General features: G+C 43.3%; 1 protein-coding gene across 1 annotated transcript; it reads right to left on the reverse strand.

Annotated features, from left to right (window-relative positions):
- Positions 1–4,075: 4,075 nt before the first annotated feature.
- On the reverse strand, positions 4,076–19,262 carry BTBD3 (BTB domain containing 3). Its single transcript, XM_084824740.1, has 4 exons — positions 18,839–19,262; positions 18,248–18,338; positions 17,525–17,643; positions 4,076–7,130 (listed from the first exon to the last, which is right to left on the reverse strand). The coding sequence occupies exons 1-4, from the start codon at positions 19,159–19,161 to the stop codon at positions 6,098–6,100; spliced, it is 1,566 nt and encodes a 521-aa protein (XP_084680866.1). The 5' UTR covers positions 19,162–19,262; the 3' UTR covers positions 4,076–6,097.
- Positions 19,263–22,966: the final 3,704 nt, after the last annotated feature.

Raw genomic sequence — 22,966 nt, forward strand, 5'->3', positions numbered from 1 at the left:
TAGTTATGGAAAACAGGGACAGAAGTAAAAGTCTGATTCACTGCCATATGGGAAAGGCACTCACTATAGTGGCGGTGTGGCAAACAGCGCCTACTTTATTAAGTAGTACTGTTAAAGCTGAATACAAGAGCTTAGTGTTGATGTTAACTTGCATCCCCAGCAGCAGCTGCGAGACACTTCTTGATGCATTTTAATAGACACAGGTCTGGGGCATGATACAAAGTCCCCACGCACAAGGGGACCTCCTGTTCACAGAGGAATGCTCTGTGCCGGCATATGGATTCCCCAGGACAGGAGCGAAGCACTGCCTTGCTCATGGAAGAAAATAAAGAAGGCTCTTCACTCACACAGCCATTTGTGTGTCTCAGAGATGCTGAATAATGACCCCACACTTATTTGTAATTTGGCATATTTCATTGGGCACTTCATTCATTCTAAAGTGAATTTTGTCCTCAGACAGGAGTCCTGCTCACACGTGAATCTACAGTGAAAACAACCCGCTAAGAGATTTGTGATCCACAGGAACATAGGAATTAACATGTGCCTTCTACCAAGTCAGACCATTGAGCCAGCGAAGTCAGCCTTGCCCGACCTGGTGCTCTCCAGATGTTTTGGACTCCCATTTGCCCCAGCCAGCATGACCAATGGTCAGGAATGCTGGGAGTTGTCATCCAAGACTTCTGGAGGACCAGGTTGGGGAAAGCTGGTCTAGCTTATTATTTTCTATGCTGACCGACAGCGACTCTCCAGGTTCCAGTCAGGGTCTTTCCCAGTCCTACCTGGAGATGCTAGGAGTTGAGACTAGGATACAAAGACCCTGAAACCAAGTAAATGCAGTACACACCACCAGACTTGTTATAATCTATCCAGGGAGGGTGTTTTGTACCCAAGACTCTTACCTGGTTGCTCCCCGGAGCATAATAATTGACCAGATCTAGGTCAGTAAGTACAATCCCAGAAGTCCTATCTCCTCCTTCATAGCACCGCTATTTATATGGTTAAAGTGTGAGTTTAGATAGCAGAATTAATTTGGCTGGAAATTGGCAGAATTAATTTGAATTTCATAGCGTTATTTACAAAACCAACTCTGAATGCCTCGGTTCCTGTAGCACATCCAGAAAATCCAGGCTTTCCTCTTAGTTCTTTGTGTATTCAAGAGGCAAGTCAAAGACAGGAAAAAAGCCCATCTCAGATAGCATATCCTGATCAATATATTAGTACTCTTGAGTTTTCATTTTGATCCCATAGCTATTTTTCAGTTACTTAGCTGAACAGCCTCCCAAAGGAGGTCTGCCTGGCTGGCCCCATCACTGCTTGCTTTTAGACAGGCAGTAAAGCAAGTTTTATTCCAGCAAAATACACTTTTTAGGGTTTTTTTTTAATGCTGCCACTGCCTTTGAGTTTTTTTAGTCTTTTATAGAGTGCTCTGTGGATTTCCTAATATTTGTGATGCTTTCATTATTGTATATTGTCTTTATTTTGATAGTAAGCCACCTTGAACATGTGTTACAAAGGCATGGTGGAAACAATAAAAGACAATTCATATTAGAAGTGGCTCCAGATTTAATTGCAATTTTAAAAGGAATGAAATTGAAAACTGCCAAAAGTCATGCAATGCACACTTTAAATTTTACTGTTTAAGGTGGCAATCCTATACATACTTACCTGGGAGCAAGTCCCAGGTAACTCAGTGAGACTTTGTTCTGAATAGACATGTATAGGACTGCACAGAGAGGCACCAAAGATAATGTGCACAAGGCAGAATACAAATATTCAGTGGTGTTGGAAGCAGTACTGTCTAGGTTCTCAAACCAGAGAAGGGCGCTCTTGTGAAAGCTGTGGAATTTTTTTAGTTCTCATGGTTGCAAAGAGAATTTTTAAACACCTCTGCAGTACATGCCTTGAATACAAATCTTTCTTAAAAAACAATTTAAAATGTTATCCATTTTAAGCCAAATTTAGCACGTTTTAAACCCTGATCTCATCTTTTTTTTCTGAACATGGACAATTACAGGCCTCTTGATCAGCTTAAGTGGCTCAGTTGTAGCAATCATCTTCTTACCTTTCTCAGAGCTGTCTACGCCCCCCCTCCTCTTTTTGGAAGAAACTAATATCTAACTTAATTTTTATATTACTTTAAGACATGCATGTGCTACCATTTTTGACATCTGGTAATACATTTCATTTGCATTGGCATTACACTCCTGTAGTAAAGGTGGTGGTGCACTGAAATGCGCAGTCAAGAAAGGAATGTAATTTACCATTGCGCCACTGTATAAGAACTGCTCATAAAAGTGAGATAAATGTTTATCCACTGTTTGGTATAAAAGTATTCTGTGATTTTCACTTCTGTTTTCAGGTTTAACCTGGCAAAGTACCTGTCATTTTGACCAATACGGGCAGCAGATAAAGGAGGATGCAATGCATCTCTTTGACCCCTGTAGACAGAGGCTCTAAAGAGAGGCTGACCCACTGTCAGAGAGAGCCTAGTCTATCCCTCCACCCAGCTGTGCTCCTACCTAGACCAGGTAATTTTTCTCCTGTGGAAGCGAATGACAGCCATTCACATTTATGGGAAATATAAAGTGCTCCACAGATACCATTCTGCAGGGACAAATCCTGGGCCTCTCGACAGCCATGTGCTTCAATGGGGCATTAAGTAAAAGCAGCAGTGTCCATACGCCATCAAGAGGCTGAGAAGGTGTAGGGCACCAGAAGTGCCATGTGACCCTAGCCTGGAAACTGGCTGTGATCGACCTGATGATAGGCTAAGCACCACTACTTACTTCCTCAAACCATGGAATTCTACTGTGTTTTTATTTGGGATTCCTGAAAGACACATGAATATAAATTATGTAGGTGAAGGTCTGCAGGAGCTTTCCCCCGCAAGGACATTATGCAGAAATTATGTAATCACATTTTTATCCTGCTCTTCCTCAAAGGAGCTCAGGGTGATGTACATGATTCGTTTCCCCCCCCACCCCCACTTTCCCAATTTTATCCTCACAGTTGCACCATGAAACAGGCTAGGTTAAGAGAGACTGTCTGGCCCAAGGTCACCCAGTCCTCTTTGGGACTGAGCAGGGATTCTGCCTCAGCTCTCCCTAGTTCAATCCACACTGGTTTCCAAGTTGTGAGGCTCTAATCAGTTACATCTGTTCAGCGCTCTCTCCAGGTTTTTGAGGGCCCTTGCGCAAAAGATCCTCAGTGGGTCCCTCCCTCAGTGAGTCTACTTTCTCACAGTCATGATCACCAGCTGCTATTGTTCCTCCTCCTCTTTCTGACCACTGCTTCCACTTGCTCGCTTGACAGGCAGAGAGCGAGGGAGCAAGTAGGCAGGGGCATCTGCTGCTCCTCCTTCTCACCACCACCACTGTCTGAGCAAGAATGAGAGCAAGCAGGTTACAATGGTGAAGAGGAGAGCAAGTCCAGGGGGCTCTTGTCAGTGGGCTCCTGCTGAAGTGTGGGCCCTTGGGAGGCGCCCTGCTGTACCTACCCCTTGAGGACAGCCCTGCAACTGTTTGAAAAGCGGCGTCTATATATTCTGGGATTATTGGCACTTCCACAAAAATGTAGTAAATTGTTTTATATTATAGCATTTAGAATTTAAAGGGCAAGGATAACATTTGTTGTTGAAGAATAGCCTCCACCTTGCTTTTCTTTATATTCGACATGGCTGAGAAATGGTTGGTTTAAATGTGAGATTTTCTGATGTCCAATTCAAGTTGCATCTACAAATCATATTTTGGACACTGCAGATACTTAATGACACTTAAAAGACTACCAGCAGCCAGGATTACAGCAGGTAAAAGTTTTTAGAGTAGGAACACTAACAGATAATTGAACTATAAATGGAAAGCTACACTTTTTTAATAGTTATACTAATGATTAGTTTTTGTGTTAGGGAAGTACACTAGCACCTTCAAGAAGCATTCATGCTTACTTGAACTTCAACTTAAAACATGGGAAGGGGGAGGGAGAAGCCACAAATCTCTTTGCAGACAGAAAATTGGGACAAATCAGCTTTGGAATACTACTGTAAGCAACTTCCTAGTTGAAAGAAGTATGGGTTGCCTGTTTGAAAGTGTGCCTTTTATTTCATGAACACAAAATTGCTCTGTATCATTCAGTTACACTCATTTCCTTTCCATTTTTTTAATTTTATTTTTTTTTACTACCAGCCAGCCTGCAGCCCTTTCCTGTCAAGAATGCAGAAAATTCTACAGGAAGCTTGATACCCAATTTAAAAACAACAAAAAAAATGCTTCTGGACAACAAAAACCTGAATTTCGGGTGTGAACGAAGATCACAAATTAAACTGGCAAAACATAAGTCACAAATGTCCCTTTTTCATGCTGGCAGATACCACTTTCAAAATAAGCGCACAAACCCCAAACCTACCTATAAACTGACGTTTACAAATAGGTAAATATAAGTGTTTTAGAGATTCATCCTACCCAAAACAAAGCAACCATTTACAGCTGTCATAAAAAGTACTCTGCAGTAGTTGAAGCAGTATTCATCCCAATCATATTACTGTCTGATCCCACAGGTACACAATAACTCAGGAAAATCTTAAAACCTAGAAATCTGGAGCATCTACAAAACCAACAAAAGAGGATGAATATTACCATTCTAAGTACAGCTGCATTATATCCAGCCTAGGTGCTTACCTTGAAATAGAGAGGTTTTTGGAACCTACCAGCTTTTACTCATTTGATTACCCAATCAGCTAATCTAATTTGTGTAGCATTAATATATTCAAACTTGAGTTAAAGGGAAAACCAAATGTCACCACAGGACTAATACATTCCATTGCAATTTATAGCAACATAATCCTCCAAACTTTGTTATATTTTTGCTCAGCTAGGAAAAATACCCCATACTAAAGAATTTTCAACAACCTTTGGGAAATTAAAGCCCACAAAATTAATTATTTGTGTGATTGGGAGGGTGTGTGTGGTTTCCTACAGATTGTCTGACTTAATGGAAAAGGGATTAGAACCATAAAAGGCAGCCAGTATGCTGGCTGCCAAGCTTGATTAAATGAGGAAATGCTCTTTTAAAAAGTAAAATAGCTGCTATCATTGAGGCACTGCAACGGTGTAAACAGTTCATTTCAATGCACTAGTTTAGGGACAGGCAACCTGGTAACCACCAGATGTTTTGGACTACAACTCCTATAAGCCCCAGCCAACATGGCCAATGGTCAAGGACTGTAGGGAATTGTAGGCCAAAATATCTGGAGGGGACCAGGTTTCCTACCCCTCAACTAGTGTAATACTGCGCAAGTGAGGCTGTATGTATGTCAGTATTCCCAAACTGAAGAAAACGTGTCTGAGAAGGAACTTTGCAGAATGGTGTGGAAGCAAGGATCAGCTGCGTCCAATCACTTTGCTCCTCAAAGAGGCTTGCTTACCATCTGTTGTAGTCATCCCCAACAGAGTTAAATATGGGGGAGCCATATTTATAGGGCAGCCAAGTGTTAACCCCAACTTTAGATATTTGACGTTTCTCTTCTTGAATCACTTGGGTGAAAAAGTAGATCTCCTCAATTAACATACTTTGTTAACATCAGAGTAGCATGTGGAGGAGGACCTCAGAGATAGGAATTGATCTGTCTGGCAAAGTGTGCTAAATCAGCATCGAGTAAAATGTGATGGGTATCCAAGTGGCAGAAGGCTAAAACTACCTTTAATACTGAGATGCTTGGAAAGCCTACAACACGGAGGAGACAAAAACAATCAAAAGGACAAGAGACGGTAGGAAGTTAGAGACCAAAAAAAAAAGACATGTAGCATGGAAGGAGGCCATCTATTTGCTATTCTTTCATTATAGTAAGGCCATCCCATCTGTGGTAAGGCTGGAAACTGACCCTTAATTTGCTAGTTTGCTTGTTCTTGGGAGCTTCCAATAAAAGAAGAATTTCATATTTATGCTATAAAAGTACAGCAAGAGTTAAACTGTTCACTGCATTTAGGAACATATTATCTGTACTCATCACATATCTGCAGACAACAAGCTAAGCATCCAATAGCTTTGAACCAGACATATACACCATATGATCACCGTCTCCTTGTTTTGAAACCCATTGCTTTCACGCATAAAAGATAAGTTCAGGAATCTGCCCTCCCTGAACCCCAGTGCCATTGGTACTATCTGAGGAGCACTGGAATTGCACAGTTACTTTACCACATTGAACTTCTGTCATCCCTTCCTGTCCAAAATAGCTGAGTTCATTGCCATCCAGAATCACACTAGCTGTGTAAAAGGTATCTGGCTCAATCTGCACTGGATACTCAAACCACACTGGGAAAGTGTTGCTCGATCCGTCTGAGAAATACTTGCTCAAGTTCTGCCCTAGGATAATGCCTTGCCGCTTGAGTTCAATCTTTGCACTGTATTCTGCCGATCCACAGCTGGAGCCATAGAGCCCAAAGCCGGCAATGAAAACTCTTTTATCGACAGCAAACTGTATGCTGTCGCAGCGACCCCTGTAGCGCCACTGGTTGCTGCGGTAGGCGCAAGACTGAAAGCGATGGCAGCGTTGCGGGACAAGGCCTTTCCGGGCATTGCTCACGAACTGCAGCTCTGGTTTTTTGGCAGCCGTGTACCAAAGGAAGATATCGTTTGTTTCATTGAGGGTGAGAATACCAGACTGGGCAGCACCATTTGCAAAGTCATCAAGCGCCATTGTAGGGATGCGAATGAGATAGAGTGCCTTCCCAAGGACTTTGCGCTTATTGTCTATGCTGGCAGGCAGGTCTTGTCGCTGGCACTCTACTTCAGCCCAACTAAGGGCAGCTTCAAAAACCACAATCTCTTTGGCATTCAGAGTCTCCCTTTGGAGAATGCTTTCAAGTGTTTGAAAATCAATGTCACAGAACCCTTCCGATTTCAAAGCCAGCTCTGCCTGGGCATCAATCACTTCCCAGCAGCGCTCAGTCAGGTCTGGTTCCTCAAATAAGCAGCTCTGGGAGAGTAGCACGCAAGCATTTTTCGCACTCAGGCTCGTCTCTAGGAAGTTAACGCATGCTCGGGCAAGATGAGGAACGATGTACTTCTTGGCAGCATAAAGAGTTGCCAGAACTGTATCAGCAGCCAAGTCAATTTCATCACAATATATGTATCTGTAATAAAAGACACACGTGTAATGCTATTATTTAGCACATAGCAATCAGTCAATAAATACAGTGAGTGAGTCTCACACACACACACACTTTTCAACACTACTGAAAGTGGAAGGCACATGTATGATAAATGCTAACATATCTGTTCAGTATCTGCTTGTATCAAACAATTAGTTTGTAGGGCTACCCTCCAAATAAATAATTTTTAGTAATACTCACCTACCTTCTTCAATATTACCAAAACCTCAATATTAGGTGCCTATCTGAGATAGTGAATAGTGAGATAATGAAGGAAATGTAAGATAACTTACAATTTAATAAACAAAAGCTACAAGTCACCAGTAGGAGGCAGTCGTTATTATTTTTTTCATCATACTGTAACACAATGGCCTGGTTCACATGTAATGCCAAGCCAGATTTTGTTTCACTGGATTGTGGCTTGTTTGTATGTCTGAACCCAACCAGGCTCTTAACCATGAACTTAAATCACAGTTTGAGGTTGGCTTACAAATCTGAGCTTGAGTTAATCTTGGTTTGTTGTTATGTCCAAACCCAAAATAAATGAATAATAAATACAGTCAGGGCCAGAAATATTGGAACAAGGATAACTGTTTTGGCAGTTGGCCACTGTACACCACCGCACTGAAGTTGAAGGGAAACACACCCAGATGGGAGCGAAGTCAGGACTTTCAGCTGTAATTCAAGGGGTTTGACAAAAGTGGGGCACTAACCATTCAGGAAGTACAGCCAGTGGCATACACACACACCCATCGTTGGTGGCTCATAAGTAATGGAACAAACCAACATCATTTCAAACTTAAGGATCACCTTTAATACCTGGATGAAAATCCTTTGCAGTCAATGACTGCCTGAAGTCTGGAACCCATGGACATGACCAAATGCTGAGTTTCCTCCCTCGAGATACTTTGCCAGGCCTTTACTGCAGCTGCCTTCAGCTGCTGCTTGTTTGTGGGTCTTTCTGCCTTCAGCCTTGTCTTCAGTAAGTGAAAGGCATGCTCTATTGGGTTGAGATCAGGTGACTGACTTGGCCATCCCACTTCTTTGCCTGGAGAAACTCTTGGGTAGCTTTTGCTGTATGTTTGGGGTCATTATGCATCTGCAATATGAATCGGCGTCCTATCAGTTTGGCAGCATTCGGCTGAATCTGAGCAGAAAGTATAGCCCTATACACTTCAGAATTCATCCTGCTGCTTTTATCAGCAGTCAGGTCATCAATAAACACCTGTAACCCGGTTCCATTGGCGGCCATACATGCCCATGCCATAACACTGCCTCCACCATGTTTGACAGATGATGTGGTATGCTTTGGATCATGAGCTGTTCCTTTCCTTCTCCATACTTTTCTCTTTACATCATTCTGGTACAAGTTAATCTTGGTTTCATCAGTCCAAAGAATCTTATTCTAGAACTGGGCAGGCTTTTTTAGGTGTTTGCTGGCAAAGGCTAATCTGGCCTTTCGGGTCTTGAGCGTTACCAGTGGTTTGCACCTTATGTGAAGCCTCTGTATTTACATTCATAAAGCCGTCTCTTGACTGTAGATGTTGACAATGACATGCCTACCTCCTCAAGAGCGTTCTTGTCCTGGCTAGATGTTGTGAAAGGGTTCTTCTTCACCATGAGCAGCATTCTGCGGTCATCCACTTTAGTTGTCTTCTGTGGTCTTCCAGGCCTTTTGCTGTTGCTGAGCTTGCCAGTTAATTCCTTCTTTTTCAGGATGTTCCAAACTGTTGTGTTGGCCACTCCCACTGTTTTTGCTATCTCTCTGATGGGTTTCTTTCGTTTCCTCAGCCTAATGATGGCCTCCTTCATTCGCATGGACACCTCTTTGGACACCTCTTTGGACCTCATGTTGGGAGTTCCAGTGAACAGCTACCAAATGCAAATGTAACACTCAGAACCACCTCCAGGCCTTTTCTCTGCTTGATTGGTCATGGGGTACCCAGGAAACAGGCCACACCTGGTCATGCAGCTGCTCGTCAGCCATTCGTTCCATTACTTATGAGCCACCAACGATGGGTGTGTGTGTGTATGCCACTGGCTGTCCTTCCTGAATGGTTAGTGCCCCACTTTTGTCAAACCCCTTGAATTACGACTGAAAGTCCTGACTTCGCTCCCATCTGGGTGTGTCTCAACTTCAATGTAGTGGTGTACAGAGGCCAACTGCCAAAACAGTTATCCTTGTTCCAATATTTCTGGCCCTGACTGTAAATCCTGGCTTGTTCCCATGCCCTGCCCTAGCCGCTTACCCAGCTACAGAATTGCAAGGCTAGAGTGGCTGCTACTCAGGCTAAGCTATTCTCATTTATGCTTTTCTAGAACTTGCCCTTCTTCCTCATTCTGCGTGGCAACAGGCTCCTTTCCCTGTCCAACCCCTTCTTGACAAGCCCTTCCTCTCAAGCCTGTCCGCCTAGCTTTGCAAGGAGAGGAATATGTAAAAATACCACTGCTTATTTTGCTAACATCTTTCCCAGACTACATGTTGCAAGCACAACTTTGCTCTTTGATGGCTACCCTAATTATTTCATCCACAGTAGTTATTGCTTTTACCTGTTGTTCTACCTGCTAACCACTAAAGTTCCTTTATGAACCAAACCATGTGCCTTTACTGGATGAGTGGGTACAGTTGATGTGCAAAAAGTCTGATAGGGGTGGGGGTCATGGATTGTTCCTAGTCATGTGCAAACTCCATTTGTGTCCAGCTGTGCAGCAGACAGTGGAATTACATGCACAAACACACCACTGAGTAGCTGTGTGCTAGTCTGAAAATCTGAAGTTCTCAGGGGGCTCAAACAGATAAAGACAAGTCTGTGTTTTCTGGGTGGCCTTTTGGGAATAAATGGCAAACATCTACCCCTGTACATCTGATTGCATGCTGGAAGATATTGCTGAAGAGACTGGGGGGATTTCCCTCAGAGCTAATTCTTGGTGGTAGAATGTCCATGGGATAAATACTCAGATGTCCCTTTGTTTCTTTATTAGACAGCTGTTGGGGCTGCTAACCAGTTTCATGAAAAACGCCTGGGGCTGCAGGGAGAAGTCCTCCAGAGAAAACTTGTTCTCTTATTTTGTAGTGGTAGAAAGGGATTAACCAACTCTGGGCGTGCCTAGGAAGGGAGGGAAGCTTGTGCTTGTGGCCTGCTGAGAGTGGCCAAAGATCCCCAAGAAGAGCCCCCCACCCTGTTTGTGCAGCCAGCGAATGGTAAGTGAACTGGTGCTGCAGTGAGGCCATGCCAGTTCAGGAGCACCGTGAAGGCATTTGGGATCTCAGCTGGGTACTGGTAGGGGAGATGCAAACCAAGATTGGGCTTGTCTTTGCTCGTCCTCAAGACTGACGCTGGCTTCTTTAAGAAGTCAGTTAACTACAACAGTCGCTTAGTGTTACCTGTGAATAATGGCCTTACGGTTACCATAACAAAATAGCTTCAGCAACCAAGAGCACCCTTTACTTGCAGACCTACTAGCAAGACCCACTAAAGCTAACGCTTTAACCACTTTATTAATCTGCCCCTATTATGAACTATAGTAGATAATACAGAAAAAATTATCAATAACCATGTTCACGACAGCCAGAGTACTTCTTCACAGAACACACAATTAACATATTGAATTTGCTGCCACTGTGGTGATTGGCCACAGGCTTAGGTGGCTTTAAAAGGAGAGTGGACAGATATATTCCAGTTGGATATCTCTATAAATGGTTATAAGCCATAATAATTGAAGCTCCAGGTTCAATGGCAGCGTACCAAATACCAGTGTGCATGTGTGTGCATGCGTGGAATTATGCCCTTCTTGTAGACTTCCCTAGTGCCTGGCCAACATTGGAGAGGATTACGTCCCCATCCCCCCACTGGATCTTATTTTCTTGACTCCCACAACAGCTGCCAAAGCAATCAGTTCACTCAGAGGAGCTAACCAAGCTGCCTCTACCTTGGCTAGCTTCCCTTCCAGGCTTCTTGTGGTGTGTCCTCTCAGGAGAACTAGCCGGGCCTGTAGTCCCATGTGTGGAAAGCTACCACTGACAGTGCTTCTCCCAGTGGGAAGGAAGTACAGGGGCCCAAAATAGGGCAAAGATGGAGCTGCCCAATCAGGGTCCCTCAGCAACATCAGCATGGAGCTCATGTGGCTAATTTCAGGGAGGGGGAGGATGTTGCACTCATGTTCTGCTTGTGGGTTTCCCATGGGCAGCTGACTGGCCACTGTGTGAACAGAATGCTGGACTAGATGGACCCGTGGTCTAATCCAGCATGGTTCTTCTTATGTTCTTACACCAGCACAGAGCTCATGTAGCTAATTCCGGGGGGGGGGGGGGATTAAAAATAAAAAAAATTGCCAAGCTGAACAGCCTACCCGCTCCCTGCATGTCTGGATGTGGTGGTAGATCCACCATGTCACTCCCGCTGCACCAACCCCACTTAAGATTGCTCTGTAACTATCTATAATCTATAGCAAGAACGGGCTGATTTCCCTATGACTTTTATAAAAAACAAAACTTTTATTTTAACAGTGCAATTGCTTCTGGATTTTTTATTAAGAGTAGCTGTCAAAAGCTGCAATAGTTTAAGTAACACATATTATATCAGTTTTCATTTCTATGTTTGGTAAATGAACAGTTTTCCTTCTAGGCATTGTACTCAATGTTAGTCCCACTTACAGTAGACCCATTGGAATGAATGGGACTATAGTCATGACTAACATGTACCACTCATTTCCATGGGTCTACTCTAAGTAGGACGAACACTGAATGCGACGTCATGTTCAGAACAAATTGGTCATGAATAGAATATCCCCACCACCGTATTAGGCATGAAAAAAATGACGAGTTATATCAAGCAGGTATGTTTCAAGCCCACTTTTAAACAAATTATATTGACACATTGGAAACTAGATGAACATGCAGGTTTTTAAAAATACAAATAGCATCACCTAAGGGAATTGATAAATACCAAGATAACAGTCAGAGTGGAGGTGTAATTTAACCCTTTCCTACCCTGCTGCATTCCTGAAGAAAATCCCTCCAGGTTTTGGAGATTACCACCCAATGTGAATACCAGTTTCAGAAGAGGGGGTTTCCTCAGGATCGCAGCGAAGCAGGAAGGGTTAAACTGAGGCATGCATGCTTTACCCTCCCCTCTCCTCTTGTAGTGCAGTTGAGGCAACTGGACATTTCTGCTTCCACTTTAGGTTAACCACAGTTTAGTGTTACATCTGAACCCGAAACTGAGGCAATCTGTATTATGATTAGTGAAAGAAGCCAGCTTCATAACCTGTGGTTTGAAGTTGGCTTGTTTTCACTGATCACAGTAAAAACTACAGTTTGTCTGGATTCAGATGTCACAAAAAACTGTGGTTAGTCTAAACTGGAAGCAAAGGCTTCCAAACTTCTCCTTGCAGCTGCGCTGGAAAATGAGGGAGGTAGTGCATGGACCCAAGCCTTGCTGCTGCTTGTCCTTGGCTTAGTGTTATGTGCACACAGCCATCTGAACAATTCTGCATTTGTCATGTTGCCAGCCGAAATCTATCCAACTATGCAGTTGATGATGCTCCAGTGCTAGCCTATTTTGAATGGCGAGTGCTAAACATATTTTTATTATTTTTATATGGATGAACTGACCATCTGTTCTTAAGTCCCGGATTCTAGCACTGTTAACACCAAGAGTGCATCAAGTGCAGAGCTGAATACATCAAGAGGTCTATTAAAATCAAAGGTCTATTGGAATCAATGGGAGTTAAATGCCCTTCAATGTGTATCGGACTGTGCCCTGTTTGAGTATGTCTCCTAGTACCTGCGTTTAGCAAAAGGTAACTACTTTGGATTCTTGAGCTCTACCAAGAAGCAAATCAGTTTTTCTGAGACCATAATTAGTATATGCAATAAGATTTAATTGAAGATCACACATGTAAGCTAAGACAGTGCTGGGCCTTGTAGTCTATATAGATTATAGTATTTAGCTGGAAAATCCTATTTTCATCAAGAACTAGCACCTATATTTAAAAACTAAAAGCACAAACGTGATCATCTTTATATTTTGAACATATTTAGCCACAAGTAATAACACAGTACATCTTGTTGGTGTGCTCTGTGCCATCAACTCCTTCGTATGAAAACTTTCTTCCTTAGGTGTTCCTCACACATTTGGGGGGCTAACTGCAGCTAAAGGCACATACAACGTTCTACGGAAAGGTGACAAAGCAATTTTTGATTAGGACAACCTGGTCAAGAGATTAAAATCTAGTACTTAGATGGTTCCCCTTCATGGATCACTGCCTTGTTGTGGCGAAGGGGCTTGCGTAACTCAGTGAAGCCATAAGCTATGCCATGCAGGGCCACCCAAGACGAACAGGTCATGGTGGAGGGTTCTGACAAAATGTGGTCCACTGGAGTAGGAAATGGCAACCCACTCCAGTATTCTTGCCAAGAAAACCCCATGGAACGTATCACAAGGCTAAAAGAGATGACGCTGGAAGATGAGCCCCTCAGGTTGGAAGGTGTCCAATATACTACTGGGGAAGAGCAGAGGGTATTTCCAAGTAGCGCCAGAAAGAGTGAAGCGGCTGGGCCAAAGCCGAAAGGACACTCAGCTGTGGATGTGTCTGGTGGTGAAAAGAAAATCCGATGCGGTAAAGAACAATATTGTTTAGGAACCTGGAATGTAAGGTCAATGAATCAAGGTAAGCTGGAGGTGATCAAACATGAGATGGCAAGATTGAACATCGACATCTTGGGAATCAGCGACCTAAATGGACAAGCATTGGCAAATTTAATTCAGGTGACCATTATATCTACTACTGTGGACAAGAATCCCTTAGAAGAAATGGAGTAGCACTCATAGTCAATAAAAGGGTGGGGAAAGCAGTACTGGGGTACAATCTCAAAAATGATAGAATGATCTCAGTACGAATCCAAGGCAAACCATTCAACATCACAGTAATTCAAGTCTATGCCCCAACCACTGAGGCCGAAGAAGACCTACAACACCTTCTAGAACTAACACCAAAAAAAGATGTCCTTTTCATCCTAGGGGATTGGAATGCTAAAGTAGGAAGTCAAGAAATAACCAGGATAATAGGCAAGCATGGCCTTGGTGTACAAAATGAGGCAGGACAAAGGCTAATAGAGTTTTGCCAAGAGAACACGCTGATCATAGCAAACACTCTTTTCCAACAGCACAAGAGGCGACTCTACACAAGGGCATCACCAGATGGTCAATATCGAAATCAGATTGATTATGTCCTTTGCAGCCAAAGATGGAGAAGCTCCATACAGTCAGTAAAAACAAGACCTGGAGCTGACTGTGGCTCAGATCATGAGCTTCTTGTTGCAAAATTTCGGCTTAAATTGAAGAACGTAGGGAAAACCACTAAACCATTCAGGTATGACCTAAATCATATCCCTTATGAATATACAGTGAAGGTGAGGAATAGATTTAAGGGATTAGACCTGATAGACAGAGTGCCTGAGGAACTATGGACGGAGGTCCGTAACATTGTTCAGGAGGCGGCAACTCAATTCATCCCAAAGAAAAATAAATGCAAGAAAGCAAAGTGGCTGTCTGATGAGGCTTTACAAGTAGCTCACGAAAGAAGGGAAGCGAAAAGCAAGGGAGAAAGGGGAAGATATACCCACCTGAATGCAGATTTCCAGAGAAAAGCAAGGAGAGACAAGAAGGCTTTCTTAAATGAACAATGCAAAGAAATCGAGGAAAACAACAGAATGGGAAAGGCTAGAGATCTCTTCAAGAAAATCGGAGATCTCAAGGGAACGTTTTGTGCAAAGACGGGCATGATAAAGGACAAAGAAGGCAGGGACCTAACAGAAGCAGGTGAGATTAAGAAGAGGTGGCAAGAATACACAGAAGAACTATACAGGAAAGATCTGAATGTCCCTGATAGCCATGATAGTGCGCTCACTGAACTTGAGCCGGACATCCTAGAGAGTGAAGTTAAGTGGGCCTTAGGAAGCATTACTAACAACAAAGCTAGCGGAGATGACAGTATTCCAGCTGAGCTATTTAAGATCCTAAAAGATGATGCTGTTAAAGTGCTGCACTCAACATGCCAACAAATTTGGAACACTCAACAATGGCCACAAGACTGGAAAAGGTCAGTTTACATTCCAATTCCAAAGATGGGCAATGCCAAAGAGTGTTCAAACTACCGTACAATTGCGCTCATTTCACATGCCAGCAAGGTGATGCTCAAAATCCTACAAGCTAGGCTTCAGCAGTATGCGAACCGAGAACTACCGGAAGTACAAGCTGGGTTTCGAAGAGGCAGAGGAACTAGAGATCAAATCGCCAACATTCGCTGCATCATGGAGAAAGCAAGAGAATTCCAGAAAAACGTCTATTTCTGCTTCATTGACTACACTAAAGCCTTTGATTGTGTGGATCACAACAAACCGTGGCAAATTCTTAAAGAGATGGGAGTACCAGACCACCTTACCTGTCTCCTGAGAAACCTGTACGAGGGTCAAGAAGCGACAGTAAGAACCAGACATGGAACAACCGATTGGTTCAAAATTGGGAAAGGAGTACGACAAGGCTGCATATTGTCACCCTGCTTATTTAATTTATATGCAGAGTACATCATGAGAAACGCCGGGTTGGATGAATCACATGTCAGAATTAAGACTGCCGGGACAATTATCAACAAGCTCAGATACGCAGACGATACCACCCTAACGCCAGAAAGCGAAGAGGATCTCAAGAGCCTCTTGTTGAGGGTGAAAGTGGAGAGTGCAAAAGCTAGTTTGAAACTCAACATTACAAAAACGAAGATCAAGGCATCTGGCCCCATCACTTCCTGGCATATAGAAAGGGAAGAAATGGAAGCAGTGAGAGATTTTATTTCTTGGGCTCCAAGATCACCGCAGACGGTGGCTGTAGCCAAGAAATTAAAAAACGCTTGCTCCTTGGGAGGACAGCTATGGCAAACCTAGACAGCATAGTAAGAAGCAGAGACATCACCTTGCCAACAAAGATCCGTCTAATCAAAGCTATGGTTTTCCCAGTAGTAACGTATGGCTGTGAGAGCTGGACTATAAGGAAGGCTGAGCGCCGAAGAATCGATGCTTTCGAACTGTGGTGCTGGAGAAGACTCTTACGAGTCCCCTGGACTGCAAGGAGGTCAAATCAGTCCATCCTAAAGGAAATCAACCCTGAGTGCTCATTGGAAAGACAGATACTGAAGCTGAAACTCAAATATTTTGGCCACCTAATGTGAAGAGAAAAGTCACTGGAAAAGATCCTGATGCTGGGAAAGATTGAAGGCAAAGGGAGAAGGGGCCGGCAGAGGATGAGATGGCTAGATAGCATCACCGATGCAAGGAATATGGACTTGAGCACACTCTGGGAGAGAGCGGAGGACAGGAAGGCCTGGCGTGCTATGGTCCATGGGGTCACGAAGAGTCGGACACAAATGAACAACAACAAGTTAGATGGTTAGCCGAAGTATGGGTGAAAAATCAATGGCAGGCTGAAAGGATTCTTAGCAGACATGAGCAAACATCAGAAAAAATAAAATATGCCACAGAAGAAATCAATGGGTATTTTTTGTATAAGAACTTATAGATGTTTCCAGATATGCCTTCCTCTTTAAATCCTGAGTTTATAGACAGCACAGTAGGAAAGCAACTTGCTTTTTTTTACATCCCACTCATCATCCAAAGAGAACAAGCCAGATGGAGTGAAGAATAAAAAAAATACTGCATGTGCTCTCTTCAGTTCAAGTTTAAATTCAGCAACTAGAAACCTTAGAGAAACCTGTTATTTTAAATATTTTAACAATTCACCCAGCCTATAGGGAAATATATTATCATGAGTGACTACATATGACAAGTTCACAGTATCGAAAGCTGCGTTAAAGTGAACAGGAATAGCAAGGAATCATGTATTTGCAAAAACGGGTAGCACAAATGAAGAAGAAACCAAGAGTATGGAATCTTTCCTTTTCACCATGTTTTCAAGCTCTTCCTTTGAATACTCTATTAATCTACCCAAAGTTGACAGCTGACTAATGCAAGAGATGGCTGGGGAAGGGGAGGGGGAGAGAGGGGAATAGAATATCCAAATAAAGAGGGTAGTGTCCAATGTTAGTACTACATCGAGTAGACCTACTGAAATAGATGAGGCGTAAGTTAGTCACAACTAAATTAAAATGCATTCATTTCAATGGGTCTACTCTATGCAGGACTATTATTGGATGCTACCCGAAGTTTTCAATAACACACCCACAACTCTAGGCACCATCTTTCTGAGCAATGACTGGGTTTCTGTATCTGTTTCTTGACCTATTATAATGCCTAACTTTTTATCTTGGAGATTACTACAGCAGATACAAACAAATTCACTTCCAGCAAGAAGAAGGATGCTTACTTCAGCATAGCGAGGAAAGCAGCAGGCTCCACATCTGGTATACGGATTTCATCTTTGTCCTCGGCAAGCTCTCCATAAAACATTGCATGGAATACAGAGCTTCCAACAGCTAAGACGTACTGTTCAAAAAGGGAAATATTATTTCATGCTTTAGAACAAAACGCAGGGCCAGCAGAAAAGCTAGAGTCACCGTGAGCGTAACAGATGAGGCCATGAAGGCAATAAACAGAAACAAGAGAACATGGCATCTCTTCACTTCTCACTCTCAATTTTTACAGGAAAGCTTGCTAAGGGAACTGTTGGGTTTTCCTTTTGCTCTGAGAAAAAGCTGCACAAGTCTTGAGTATACTGCTATCCTAATACAGTGCTATCCACGCTGAGAGCCAACGTGCTGCCATGTCATGTGAGGAGGCCTGGGTTCAAATCCCCATTCACAAGGTGACCTTGGGCAAGTCAGCATCTCAGCCTATTTCACAGGGTCATTGGAAGGAGAGGGTAAAATCAATAAAACTGTATTTTGGAAGGGATAAACATCTATTACAGTAACAAAATATTTAACCAGAAGGGAAACTGCTAAAGCATTTCAGTGGGCAAAGATGCTTAAAAGCTGTTATAATTATGTCAGTTCCAGAGTCCAAACCTCCCACACTAAGTTATAATGGTAACAGTAGATGTTTCCCTCGCTTTTCCCATGTCAGATCTGGTAATGCAGCTGTTGCTTACTTTGTGTCCTGGCAATCGCTGGGTCCCACCTGGTGGCCCAACCACAAAATGAACATCTGCCATCAAGTCATTGTTGAACATCACTGCATTTCTACAAACAGAGGCAATATGTTAATTTCATTTAGCATCAGGTTCCCTCTCCACATCCATGCAATTCAACTCCTTTAAAGCTTGCAACGTTTCTACAGTAGCCAAGAAAACAAAAACACGGAATACATTCTAAATGAGTTAGTGATCATTAAGTATCCTACGGAGTGTGTGTGTTTTAAGTACAATATTACAAGAACTTGAGAAGAACTTTTACAAAAGTAAAAAATGCAAAACTGTCTGAGCAAATATGAAGATTAATACACTGAGAATGTGCTTTCATGACTGCAAGTAGTTAAGAGGTTAAAACGAGACAGCTTGCATGCGAATACGTTTTTATTACCAGAAGAAAACAATTGCACAGTTGGAAAGAAGAAACATTTCCCCTTCTTTTCAACACTAATGAATGAGAAAAGCTACTCTGCTCAAACAGGATAAATATTTCACTACAAATGGCTTGTGAACTTGAAAACACAGAAAAGAAACCATCCACAACTTCCTTACCTTTCTCGGATGGTAGGGTACAGCCCTTGCCAGTTGGGAGCTGGGATAATATTGTTGTTGTTGATATTTTGCTGGTGGTACTGCTGGACGGCAGTTGCATTACTGTTAGCTGGCTTCTTTCGGGGGAAAATATCAGCAGCCATCTTCTTCTTCTTTTTAGTCTTCAGGGTAATGATTTCATAGCAAACTGGAGGTAACTTGCTGCTGCTGCTGCTGCTACTGCTTACCTTCTTAGAGCTTTTCTTGGACCTGTTCTTAACTGTTTCTGGAAGCATCAAGAAGAATGTGAGACATTTCATGTTCTTTCCCTTGTCATCTACCATGAGTATCCTTGTCTGTGTGATCAGATAACCTAACTAGATAAACAGAGAGAACAGAAGGTACTAAATAGAGAGCAGCAAAGCTGAGATTGTGCTTCTTTTCCAGCAAGGCAAGGTGACCTTTTCCAAGTGTGCTGAATAAGATATCAGCTTTAAGTTTGATCCATTACTTGATCAGTTAAACTCCTCCCCATCATGACCCCCTGTTTCATTTGCTTGCGAGAGCTTTTCCCAAAGGTCTGCAGACTGAACCACCTGAAACTGCTATGCTCTGGCAAAGCAGGTAGGATAGCAAGATGTGCTGCCTGTTCGTCAGCTGGCTCAAGTTGAGTGTTGAATGGAACTGAGCGCAGGAGGTGTTAGAGCCCTGCAGATGGAGTCAGACAAGCAGCATTCTAAGCCAATAGCTGAAGTCACTAATAACGATTGGACCGGCACCACAGTGACACCTATTGTGGATGTGTATAGCTCTAATATTAAAGAGCCAGCAATTGCACTCTCATTTAATGACTGGTTTAAAGAGTAAGAGAAACCCCTTACACAAAGTGAATGATACAAATGTGTGTGTTTTATGTAGTTCCTTGACTAATAAATTTCCCTTGATGCCATGCCATTTGCCACACAGGGAAATAATTTCAGAGACCACAAGAAAGTAAGAATCAAGAACAGGATCGTGTTTGAAAAAAAAATGACAAATGTTTGCAAGCAGGGCATAAACCAAGTGAACAGTACTGTCCCCACCCCCTGCAAAGTGTTTCCCATTATAATAGAAACTGTTAGATCAGATGGACTTAGTATCCAAATTAAAGCAGATCAACGCAGTATAAAATGGACTGATACTGTTTCAACGGTCCCTCTCCGGTGCAGTTTATACTCTAGAGCTTAATGAATAGAGATGAGGTCACCACATTAGCTTTTAACTCCCTATGTTTCCTGCTAAAATAACAGTCCTTGATAGACATTCCGAATCACTAAACAGAAGCTAATTAGGCCAAATTATACTAGAGATGATTGCATAGCATCACAGCAAAACTTCTACACGCACACAGCCAATACAAATAAATCAAACTACACATTTAAATTGTGTGTGTAGAGAGTAAAATATTTCATCTCAAAGGGTCTGAACTAAAATAATTATAGTTTTATTATATGTTGACAAGCTGTTTAATGCATCCCAGCAACTGGATGGACTGCAAGCACAGGGTCCAGTGTTACCCATCTCTTCACTGGCATAAAGGAACAGCTCTTCTCTTGTTCCAAGGCTGGGATCTGACTCTGCTTCACAAGCATCTTTTTTTCAGGCCGAGTGAGAGAGTGGGGTGCAGAGGAAAGGCTGTCACTAGCTTCTTGCACTGTACCCAAAGGGCTAGAGCAGGAGTGAGCAGATTTTAGCCTTGCAGGATTGACTTTGGTGGTTTGTTTGTTTTTTAATTATAAGAGCCCCAGCATCCACCAGCCAGAGCCAGGTGCAAAATAATTGCTCAGAGAGGCAGATACAGTTAGAATTAAGGAAGGGAGCACCTCTGAGCATGTTAGCCCAGGAATTGTTTTCAGTACCAAAAGTGAGCTCACAGTTCTTTCATACAAAAGCCCTACTTGTGGTTCTCCCCCACCCCCCTTCTTTATTTCAGTGGGCTAAGGAAGATATTAACCTACCTTCTGCTCTACCCTGAGCTAAAACACTCCTGTCTCCCAGCACAAGGGTGTGCCAACAAACTGCTGAAATAAGGATTCATTGGGAAACACAATGCCAAGCAGGTTCCTCACTAGCTGTGACCCACTACCTTTTCATAAGATGCTGTCAGGATCAGACCATCCGCTTCACAAAAAAAGTTACAATGCCATAACCTCTGGCTGGAATGATGTACTAATAAAACACCAAACTGCCTTTACAATTAAAGTGCTCCCCCCCCCCCCCGCCCAGCAGAGGCTACCAGTTTGCCAGCTGGTTAAATATGAGCAGATCTGTAAACAGGTTAATGATACAAAAAAGAACCTGATGCTAGAATAATTATTGGAATGTGAAAGTTACTCCATAACAAAAACAGGGCTAGGGGTAAATAATTACTCTTGAAAACCACAGGAGTTTCACAGGTGGTGCACTCTTTTGGCCACATTACAGTAAGTTAATAGTACAAGATTTACATGCTCAGAGAGAACCACTGTGAGTATTCAAGCTGAGGCAGAAGAATATAAAGCTTACAGATAGTATTTAAAGCCAGTCCAGTGCCTCAGAAGCCCTATTTCCAATTTTTATTAGTTCGGCTGATGCACCATGGGAACATCCTCTGCAGTTGGCCCACAAGATGCAACACAACAAGACAAGGGGAGATAGATCCCTTCTCCAAGCAGCTCAAAGGACCTTGTATAGATGCCAAAACTGCTGCTGTGCTAAGGACAAGCTCTGCCCTTTCACCAGAACTAGGATGCCTATACCTAGTCCCATACACTCCAGACATGGAGCACAGCTGCAAAGGCAGTGTGGCTACAAAACTGTAGAGAGCCATATACATAGATCATAGAATCACAGAGTTGGAAGGGGCCTACAAGACCATCAAGTCCAACCCCTGCACAATGCAGGAAGCCTGATTCCCAGGCGGTCTCCCACCCAAGTACTAACCAGGGCTGGCCCTGCTTAGCTTCCGAGATCAGACAAGATCACGCACATCATGCAAGCTCCATTAAATCAAGTGGTCTTATGCATGGGTGCATCAGCACAGGATAGCAATTTAAGAAAGGATTAGCTGTTATGGAAGCCACCAAAAACATCATCCCAGGTTTTTGTCCGAAAAATAAACCATTGTGGCTTATCATGTTGTGCAAACCCAGTCACTGTGTGTTGCGACATCATCTCTCTATGGTTGCTACCAAAAACGTCATCCCAGTGCCTAGTTGTCCCCTCTCTCCCCATAAATTCTAATGAAACCTACTGCAGGATGCAATGTCATCATGCTATAAGTTACCCCTCTTGTGTTCCACATCACTGGGTGGCACCAGGTGGAGAAACACATAGAGAGATGATGTTGCAACACACAGTGACTGGGTTCGCACGACATGTTAAGCCACGATGGGTTTTTTTTCTGGAAAAATACACAACAGCTTACGTCGTCTAAATGCGATTTTTCTCAACCATGGTGGTTTATTTAGCCAAAATAAGCCACCCTGATAAGCCATGGTCTGCAGTGAGGTTTATTTTAGTCACTGTGGCTTGCTGTGTTGTCTGGAGCTCCAGCGTGGCTAAAGGGCATCAGCCAGCGAGATGCTGGGCAAGATGGCAGAAACTCCCGCTGCTCTTGCCCAGCGCAGCGCGATCTCCATTTGCGATGGCTCCGAAGCCACCGCTCCGGCTGCCTTCCTGTTTTTTTAAATGTTCACAGTCCTGTTTTTGTGCAAAAACAGGACCGGGAACCTTGCCCGTTGTGCACAAAAAAGGTCTGGGGAAATTTTTTAAAAACGGGAACGTGACCCCAATCACCATAGCCATCAGAGCTAGGGATGGCGGAGAATTTCTCCCCGAAACTTCGGGGGGCCGAGCGCCAATGTGTTCGGCCCCCCGAACAAGTTTCGGGGAGAAATTCTCCACCCCCCCCCGCACACACCCCCTGGGACAGGACTTACCTTTCCCGAATGTCCCTCCTGGCGGCGGGTCCGGCCGGCGGTTCGTCGGGTCTTCGTCCGGGGCGGGAGCTGCAGCCGGTCTTTCGACCGGCTACCACCACCGCCATTCCAATAAAAGAAAAAAAAAACGCCCCCGTGATAGGCTACATGACGATTAACGTAGCCTATCACGGCTAGATTTGCAAAGTCA

This window comes from Heloderma suspectum, chromosome 1 (genome assembly GCF_057233095.1).
Source record: "Heloderma suspectum isolate Gila_16-S chromosome 1, 16-S_ref, whole genome shotgun sequence".
Lineage (NCBI taxonomy): Eukaryota > Metazoa > Chordata > Lepidosauria > Squamata > Helodermatidae > Heloderma > Heloderma suspectum.

What these genes read in the sequence shown, in the direction of transcription:
- BTBD3 (XM_084824740.1), bottom strand. Translation starts at nt 19,161, where the DNA reads ATGGTAGATGACAAGGGAAAGAACATGAAATGTCTCACATTCTTCTTG. An exon ending in TACCCTACCATCCGAGAAAG is followed by an intron (nt 18,339 to 18,838) that starts GTAAGGAAGTTG and finishes CTCTGTTTGTAG; the next exon opens with AAATGCAGTGATGTTCAACA. An exon ending in GCTTTCCTCGCTATGCTGAA is followed by an intron (nt 7,131 to 17,524) that starts GTAAGCATCCTT and finishes CTTTTATTACAG; the next exon opens with ATACATATATTGTGATGAAA.